This window comes from Stenella coeruleoalba, assembly GCF_951394435.1.
Source record: "Stenella coeruleoalba genome assembly, chromosome: 15".
NCBI classification, from domain to species: Eukaryota; Metazoa; Chordata; class Mammalia; order Artiodactyla; family Delphinidae; genus Stenella; species Stenella coeruleoalba.
This window is the reverse complement of record NC_137161.1, coordinates 80,764,943-80,774,152: the sequence shown is the minus strand read 5'-3', so window position 1 is coordinate 80,774,152 and position 9,210 is coordinate 80,764,943. Positions and strand designations below refer to the sequence as shown.

The window sequence follows — 9,210 nt, the reverse complement described above, 5'->3', positions numbered from 1 at the left end:
AGAACCAAGTCCACATTAACCGGCTGGCATGTATATTTGACCTCTCACCAACTGTCTCACACTAGTCTCGTCATATGTAAGAACCATTCTCCTTAGATTGTTCACCTCATTTGTGATTGATATCTTAAAGCCATTGCCACCACTTTTTTTTTTTTTTTTTTGCTGTACGCGGGCCTCTCACTCTTGTGGCCTCTCCCGTTGCGGACTCCGGACGCGCAGGCTCAGCGGCCATGGCTCACGGGCCCAGCCGCTCCGCAGCATGTGGGATCTTTCCCGGACCGGGGCACGAACCCGTGTGCCCTGCATCGGCAGGCGGACTCTCAACCACTGCGCCACCAGGGAAGACCATTGCCACCACTTTTTAAAAATGCAGAGCACAACTTCTTGCTTTTAACAGTTGCCCCCCCAAAAGGGTGGTACATTCCAAGTGTAGCTGGATTTGCAAAATATTCTTGAAAAGTACTTGAAATAGGTTTCTATCAGTAGAAACTAAGTTCCTGATACTTTGATAAAATTAGGATTTTATTTCTCTGAACAAAATATTTCATTACATGATCTGGTTAATTCACACCTTGGTGTTTTCCAGGTCTTGTAAAGTCACACAAAAGATTAAAACAAAAAACAAAAACACGATGGTTCTTGTATGAATTACTTATCACAAAACTCCGGTAGGATTATAAACAGTCTTAATAGATGTTTTTGTTTTTACACAACACTTTGAAAGTCTAAGATCTATAATTACACTTGGTCCAAACAGCTGTAAGTGTGGAGTGAATCTGCCTGAGGCTTTAGAGAAAGAGGGCATACTTTTAAAGGCTATCAGAAAGCCTAGATAGGAGTGAACTGTACGGTGTAAGAAGACAGATGAGGTATTGCTCACATCAAAGCACCAAGAAACTTTCCTTTTGAAGTGGGAATACTTGGCAGACACATTTCCATTAGCTTTTAACTTCGGTAGGAAGAATGGCCCAGATCATAAACATAGAGAATTGTTTAACTGATAAAGCAGTTTAGAAGTCACAGTCAAAAATACGTAATTTCTTCTTAACATTCAAAAGCAGAGTTTCCATCTTCCTCATTTATTTCTTTGGTTTTGGTTTTTAAAATGTAGAATCCTTCATTTCTTGCCTGAGGAAAGAGTACGTCTGTTGAAAAAGCATCCGCCACGGCCAGGATATTCCTGTAGTTCTCAGGAATCAGGTGGGGAAGGCTGAAGTCAAGATCTAGAAGGGCCACAGTTCAGAATGATTTTCTTAAGTGGTACCAATGCAGTTACCTTTTCAATGGGTATCAGGAGCACTGCTCTTTTATTAACTCTTATATGTTCTCAGTTACCAGCAAAGCTCCATCTGTTGTATAGCAACTTAGCCTACACTTTGGACATAAGGGTCTTCTGGCGTTCCAGCAAATGTATAATGATCTCCAGGAGCTTTCCTGAACAATTTTGAGATATGGACATTCAGGTTACCATATAAGTTGTAATTTTCTTTACAACAGAGCTTCAGAATACTACTTGGTCATTTGACTGGTTTCAAGAAATATGATGGGGCTTCCCTGGTGGCACAGTGGTTGAGAGTCTGCCTGCCGATGCAGGGGACACGGGTTCGTGCCCCGGTCCGGGAAGATCCCACATGCCGCGGAGCGACTGGGCCTGCGCGTCCGGAGCCTGTGCTCCGCAGCGGGAGAGGCCACAGCGGTGAGAGGCCCGCATACCGCAAAAAAAAAAAAAAAGAAATATGATGCTAGATCTATCTGCAACATACTTGCAAACCATTTTCTGGATGGTTTAGCTCCAAAAATGGTTATTTGCCCTGCTGTGGTTGTTATTGCTTTACTAGGTTCAGTCTCAAAGGGTGAGACTCTTAGCCAGGTCCACTTGTAAACTCATCTGCCCAGTTACACAAGACAGTGGAAAGAGTGGGGGCATGGGATCCAGTTCTGTCCCAGTCCCTAACTCCCTAGCTGAGTCACCTTGAACTAGTCCTTTGTCACTCCCCCAAAACCTGCTCGTCCTCTTCCATTAATGCCTCAGTGAACAGCATCTGTGGTAGGCTGAATAATGGCCCGCAAAGACATCAGACCCCACTCCCTGTGACGTGCACATCCTGTAAATGATACTTTGCTTGGAAAAAGCGTCTTTGCAGATGTGACTAAATTAAGGATCTTTAGATGGGGAGATTATCCTGGGCCCTCAATGCAATTATAAGTATCCTTACAAGAATGAGGTAGAGGGAGAGTTGAGTCAGATAGAGGCGAAGATAATGTGAAGATGGAGCAGAGAGAGATTTGAAGATGCTGGCCTTGAAGACTGGAGTGATGGAGCCACAAACCAAGGAATGACAGCAGCCACCTCTACACTCGTCCTCCTTCCGATCCAGCCCTCACACTGAGGTCAGAGGGGCTTTTCTACCACGGAGATCCAACCACATCAACCTGCAGTGAACATCCTTCAGTGGCAGCTCAAACCCTGACACCTTGGCCTGGCAGGCAGATTCTTAACCACTGCGCCACCAGGGAAGTCCTGGCCTCTTAAATTTTAAAACATTTTTCTCGATTCAAGGGCTCACAAGGGTTGTACTCTGGCTATGGACATAAATGAAAGCTGCTGGGGTAATTTTTCTATTGAGCTGTTGGATAATCATTAAAAATCAGATAAAAATAATCTCTGTTTTGGAGCTGTAGTCTCAAGATCAATTATTATTATTGCAGCTATTATGTAAAGAAGATTTACTACAGTTTGCATTAACGTAATCTTGTGTTCCTTGCAAAAGTTCCAACTGAGAGCAGGTCAGGCAGAAGGAAATTAACCTGGGCCTAAAATGTGCTCACGGATAATCCAGGCAGTTTACTAAGAGTTGACTGTAGCTCAGTCTAAATTTACCAGGGGGCTTCCCTGGTAGCACAGTGGTTAAGAATCCTCCTGCAAATGCAGGGACACAGGTTCGATCCCTGGTCCGGGAATATCCCACATGCTGCGGAGCAACTAAGCCTGTGTGCCACAACTACTGAGCCTGCACTCTAGAGCCCGTCAGCCACAACTACTGAGGCTGTGTGCCGCAACTACTGAAGCCAGTGCACCTAGAACCCGTGCTCCACAACAAGAGAAGCCACCACAGTGAGAAGCCCATGCACCACAATGAAGAGTAGCCTCTGCTCGCCACAACTAGAGAAAGCCCGCACACAGCAACAAAGACCCAATGCAGCCAAAAATAAATAAATAAAAATAAAATTTAAAAATAAATAAATAAATTTACCAGGGAACTGTCGTTATCTGCCAACACCACTCTCTCAAGCAGACTGCCCACACACAGCCCTCTTCATTGTAAGAGTGGAACGCAGACAAGCATATATTTCATCTCTTGTGTCTCTACTTTTCTTCCACTCTCAGCTGAAAAGACCTACATCTAATTTTATTTTATTTTTTTTGGCTGCGTTGGGACTTCGTTGCTGCGTGCGGGCTTTCTCTAGTTGCAGCGAGCAGGGGCTAGTCTTCACTGCGGTACGCGGGAGTCTCATTGTGGTGGCTTCTCTTGTTGTGGAGCACAGGCTCTAGGCACACTGGCTTCAGTAGTTGGGGCACGCAGGCTCAGTAGTTGTGGCTCACGGGCTCTCGAGCACAGGCTCAGTAGTTGTGGCTCATGGGCTTAGCTGCTCTGTGGCATGTGGGATCTTCCAGACCAGGGATGGAACCCATGTCCCTTGAGTTGGCAGGTGGATTCTTAACCACTGTGGCACCAGGGAAGTCCCTACATCTAACTTTTGATCTACTTAATATATTTTCAGGTTGGCTGTATTAAAAAATTCAAAAAGTACAAATTATGGAAGAACAATAATTCGTAAGATCACTAAAACAAACTCACTTGTACAATAAGCTATAAACTCACCATATTTGCTTATCCTGAGCATTAAATCTTTTGACTATTTTTACAAATGGTTGTTATGACAACATCACATTGTTTTTCCCTGTATTACATGAAATAATATTTAAGAATTAAATTAAAAAAAAACAAAGAATTAAATTCCCCTGAGATAATAAAAAACGTTTTTAGAAGATGTATATGTATTCCACCTTCCAGTGTGATACGGTGTCCAGATATCAAGGACATCTAAATAAAAATAAAATCTTGCAGAGGTTAAATGCTAATATTTTTCAAGAATATCCTAGGCAGATTGTACAGATTAAGGAATGAAAATCACATTTAAACCAATGTACGTGGATTGAACTACTGTTGGTATCACTGGGCTGTGACAGTTACGATTCCACAACTTTTACAGTATGGCATAATGTGAAGGGGAAAAAAAAACCACCTCAGTTTTCCAGCTCTCTGGAGAGATCTGGGGCAAAGGTATCAGAATTCAATAACAGGAGTTTCTCAGCTGAACTGAGGACAGAGAATAGATGGTATGAGTCAACTCCCTGGCTGACTGTTACCTTTGGCTAAATAAGGAAAATGTCTTCTACAGCCAAAGGGAGATGAGAACCTTAGTAGGTGGATGGATTTCAGATCTGCACTGAAATTGACTTCATTTGGGATGCGGAAGCGTCTAGGTGAAGGCCGGTTAGGTGATAATTGACATCTCCTCCCGGTCTCTGCTCTCAGACACTGAGTTGATTATGCTTCTTAAATACTTTACGAACTCCATTCTGATGTCTTCTGGGTCATCCTCAAGATTTGAGTGCACCAGCTTCAGCTTGTTCAAGGGTGGTGCTTAAAAAAGAAAATAATGTAATTAGGCAGGAACTTTTAGTGAGGGGCTATTCCTAGCTCCAAAGGACCTGAGTCTTTTATTTTTTATTTTAAAAAAATATTTATTTATTTATTTGGCTGAGCTGGGTCTTAATTGTGGCACGCAGGGTCTAGTTCCCTGACCAGGGATCGAACGCGGGCCCCCTGCATTGGGAGTGAGGAGTCTTAACCACTGGACCACCAGGGAAGTCCCAGGACCTGAGTGGTACAGGAGCCAATTTCTTTAACTTTCCCAAGTCCAAAAATAAAGTTGTGCCTTGCTTGACACAATTTAACAGAGAAAGGTTTCATCACACTGCCACCTGGCAACAGGATCACAGCTCTCCAAGCCACTTCCAGGCCCTCTTTGTTCTTACACCAGAGGAAGGCATTTCTGAATTTTGAGTTTTTTATGGTCACTTTGACACCTCTGTAATGGTGTGTGTCACATGCAAATTGGAGCTTAAAGGCAAGTCAGGAAAGAGTGTCCCTAATAGTACCGATGAGTGGCTAAAACCAGGTTTTTTTCCCCTCTTAGTGTCTGCCTACTTTTAAAGTGTCTGCATCCTGGCCTGGATGGTACAGCAGATCTTCCAACCCAGCAGTTCTGATTTACGTGGTAAGAAAAACAAATGTCTAGGACACAGCAGATGCTCTTTAACTGCACAGGGCTGCTGGTTTCCAAGACACAGGGCAATATAGAAATGCCCAGAGCTTTTCAGACTACAGCAGAAAGGAGAAGTCCAGGCTTCCTACCCAAAGCCAGGTTTCCTTTGTCACTTCCAGAGCCTGGTTTGTGGTGTGCAATTAACAGACATTGAGTGTCCTGTAAAAACTGCTGCTGGACGAAGCAGGAATACCACATCTCAATTTCCTTCAGGTGGCCTGGGATGTCAGCATTGAAGACGACCACCACCCCATGAGAGTCCTTCATCAGGGCTGGCCAGCAAGACTCGAACCTGCGTGGCAGAAAAGGACGCAGCGTGAAGGGTAGGTGGCTCTGGCTTCTGCATTTGTTTTGTTTTTAATTTTTATTGGAGTAGAGTTGATTTACACTGTTGTGTTAGTTTCTGCTATACAGCAAAGTGATCCAGTTATACATATACACATATCCACTCTTTTTTAGATTCTTTTCCCATATAGGCCATTATAGAGTATTGAGTCCCCTGTGCTAATATAGTAGGTCCTTATTAGTTATCTGTTTTATACACAGTAGTGTGTATATGTCAATCCCACTCTCCCAATTTATCAGCCCCCCGCCACTTTCCTCCCTGGTAACCATATGTTTGTTTTTTACATCTGTGACTCTATTTCTGTTTTTTTTGTGTGTGTGCAGTATGCGGGCCTCTCACTGTTGTGGCCTCTCCCGTTGCGGAGCACAGGCTCCGGACGCGCAGGCTCAGCGGCCATGGCTCACGGGCCCAGCCGCTCCACGGCACGTGGGATATTCCCGGACCGGGGCACGAACCCGTGTCCCCTGCATCGGCAGGCGGACTCTCAACCACTGCGCCACCAGGGAAGCCCTCTATTTCTGTTTTATAAATAAGTTCACTCGTACCATTTTTTTTCGAGTCCACGTATTAGCAATGGTTCTGGTTTCTAACTGTGGACTTTGAAAACGATGTCTAAGTATTAATCATGGATGGATGACCTCTCACTATATCATAACCCAGTCACTAAAGTTTCAAGAGCAATGCATGTCACCAGTAATTGCTGGAGCCCCTAACACATGCTAGGAAGGGCGCTCGCTAGGCCCAAGTCCAAGATGCCTGGCAGGCAGCTGACTTTTGAATCATTTGATGGAGCAAATGCTCTAAAGGAAACGTACTTTGGATCGCCACCACAGTCCCAGAGCTCAAATTCACACCCCGTGCTTTTGTCGTTGCTGGTAACGTGTGGGTTCTCAAATTCCAGGATCCTAAACATAAAAACAAGAGCAGCACCTCTCCTTAGGAAACAATATACTTTGGGGATGCCAAAGTCAGGGGCGGGTGATGGTCAGGGACTGCGTGGGACGCGGACTGGTCAGGGCTCACCTCACTCCTTGGGTTGGGTTGTATTCGGTGATGTCAGAAGATTCTGTCAGGAAGTTGGCCAAAACAGTTTTTCCACTCTGTGAAAATGAAGACAGTGAAAGATCATTGCTGAAGAGCAGAAAAGTAAACCATAAGCAGGCCCTCCAATAGCCAGCCTGGACCCAGGTGGGATGCAGTAGAGGCCACGGCCGCCCTGAGATCACCAGGGCAGAGGGCTCTCTCTGGTTGGGTGGGCAGAGCCTGCTCTGGGTTGCCGGGAGCACAGATTTCAGTGCTGGCTCTGCTGCTGGTGACTTCACCTGCTTCCCAGCAGAGGGAATAGCTAGTTCAAAGGCACCAGGCAGGAATGGACGCGGCACATTTAAGGACTAGAAAGGCCGGTAAATTAGAAGGGTAATAAGGGAGAGGGAGATGTGTATGTGGAGAAATAATTCTGTTGTTGAAGCCAGGTAATGGATACTAGGGTTCACTGTGCTCTCTCCCCTTGTATATGTTTGAGAATTTCCATTTAAAAAAGGTACCTGTGTTTGTTTTGCTTTTCATAATTCCGAGCATATTGTCGTTACTTGCCTGTTTAACAGCTTAAGTCTTGGAGAGTTCTCTGTGTCAGTTTACATGGATCTGCCTTATTTTGTTTCACTGCTGCACAAAGGAAGAATGTACCTTAGTTTATCCAGACATGTGCTCACTGATGGGCACCGAGGGTGTTTCCATCTGTTCCACATTGTGTAGGACTCATGGGGAACGTGGAGGAGTCTTTAGCTACAGTAGCTTTTGAGAAACGTAACTGCCACGCTAAAAGCTGTGCACATTTAAAATTGCAATCCCAGAATACTCCATTCCCTGAAAGCATTCTAACACTGCATGTTATCAATATTCTAAACTTTTCTCATCCACACTGGTGAGCACATAAGTGCCATCTGTTTGTTCTGTGTTCTGCGACTGTGCGACTTTTCATACTTATTGGTCAGTTGTATTTCTTGTGCACAGACTTTGCCACATTATCTTGAGTTGCTTCTCTTTTCTTTATTGATTCTTAAACTTTCCTGTATGTTCTACCTATGAATCCTTTCTTTGTCATGCATTTTGCTAATAGTTTCCCCTGGCTTTAACGTTGCTGTCATTTCTTTTAAGGCTTCTTCATTTTTGTGTTGTGTTTAAGACCTTCCCTGTCACAAGATTAAAAACATAGCTTTCCATATATTCATCTACTACAGTGGTTCCCAGCAAGTGGTCCCTGGACGACCAGCATCAACAAAATGCAAATTCTCAGGTCCCTCCCAGACCTACTGAATCAAAACTCTGGGATAGGACCAGCGAGTTGTGCAACTGACCACCAGGCAATTCTGATGGGTGTTTACGTTGGAGAGTTATTCATTTACTACTTCCACAGTTGTTCTTTTACACATTTAGCTTTTTAGTCTATCCGAATTTTATCCTTGTGTACGGTGTGAAGTACACAGGTAGATTTAATCCCCCGCCATCACCACCCACATGGAAAAGCTAAATGTTCCAAGACCAGGTAATGGTTCAGTCTTTCCTCCTGGTTTTCTTGTTCCACAGACATACCTCATTAGGGAGAGCCACAGGCGCAAAGGAGAGTCGTGAGATCTAGGCTCTGATTCCATAACGCCACTCACTACCTTGGGCCTTCGGGCCTTAGTACAACCGGGTCGAGGTCTGGGAACACCGAGTTCACGGTGAAGCCAGCGGCGCACACCAGGATGGCCGCGGTGGGACTGGGCTCCCGGCTCCTGGGCCCCACGCCCGCCCGGGTCCCGCTTGCCGCCCCGCCGGCCCAGGCCTCACCTCGCAGGGCCCCACGAAGAGGATCTTGGCCTTCAGCATCGCGGCCCGCAGCCGGCAGACCCGCCGGAACCCCAGGCGCTGCCAGAGTCCTCGCCTCCGTCGGGGCGGAGCGGAAGCCGCCGCGCCGGTTGGCTGCCTTCGTTCCCATGGAGACGGGAGCGGCCGCGGGGGCCGACGGGAGTGGGCAGGTTTCTGCCGGGGGCCGGGCACCCGAAGGGCTCTGGGGTGGTCTGCCGGCCGCCTGGTGGGCGGCGTGGGTTTCGGGTTGGGGGTGGGCGGCAAGGCAAAGCAAAAGGGTAAGAGGGAAGTAGAAAACCCGGATCCAGATTCACTTGTGAGCGGGGAAGCCCGCAGAGCTCGCGGGGTCCCAAATCTCCTTTATTCCTCCCCGTAACCCCGAGAGCTGAAACGGGCCAAGTAGCTGGTGAGGTGGGGTGGGAACCAGGCATCTGACGCCTGTATCACTCTGGCATGATACTGTCCACACTGAGAACGGATTTATCATGTCCCTGGCCCAGTCTAGAAAAGGTCAGGGAGAAAATGAGTCTCTATGGTTCACCACTCACCGTCATTTGGATAATCTGGGAGAAACCAAAAGGATGATAATGTCCCGGCCTTGTTCACGGGCAGTGCAGGTG

General features: G+C 46.2%; 1 protein-coding gene across 2 annotated transcripts; it reads right to left on the bottom strand.

The window, feature by feature from the left end:
* Positions 1-298: 298 nt before the first annotated feature.
* On the bottom strand, positions 299-8,765 carry IFT22 (intraflagellar transport 22). Of its 2 annotated transcripts, XR_013831703.1 has the most exons (6): positions 8,573-8,765; positions 6,764-6,840; positions 6,556-6,645; positions 5,484-5,686; positions 4,433-4,709; positions 299-1,210 (listed from the first exon to the last, which is right to left on the bottom strand). XR_013831703.1 is itself a non-coding variant. In XM_079946107.1 (5 exons), the coding sequence occupies exons 1-5, from the start codon at positions 8,609-8,611 to the stop codon at positions 4,561-4,563; spliced, it is 558 nt and encodes a 185-aa protein (XP_079802233.1). In that variant the 5' UTR covers positions 8,612-8,765; the 3' UTR covers positions 299-4,560. The 2 variants fall into 2 exon arrangements, 1 of the variants encoding a protein (XP_079802233.1); XM_079946107.1 differs by having other exon boundaries at positions 299-4,709.
* Positions 8,766-9,210: the final 445 nt, after the last annotated feature.

Excerpts from the sequence above, each read along its gene's own strand:
- IFT22 (XM_079946107.1), bottom strand. The coding sequence starts at position 8,611 with ATGCTGAAGGCCAAGATCCTCTTCGTGGGGCCCTGCGAG. Across the intron at positions 6,841-8,572 it reads TCTTCGTGGGGCCCTGCGAG|AGTGGAAAAACTGTTTTGGC; the intron begins GTGAGGCCTGGG and ends TCATTTTCACAG. Across the intron at positions 4,710-5,483 it reads CAAAGGAAACCTGGCTTTGG|CACCACCCTTGAACAAGCTG; the intron begins GTAGGAAGCCTG and ends TTCTTTTTTAAG.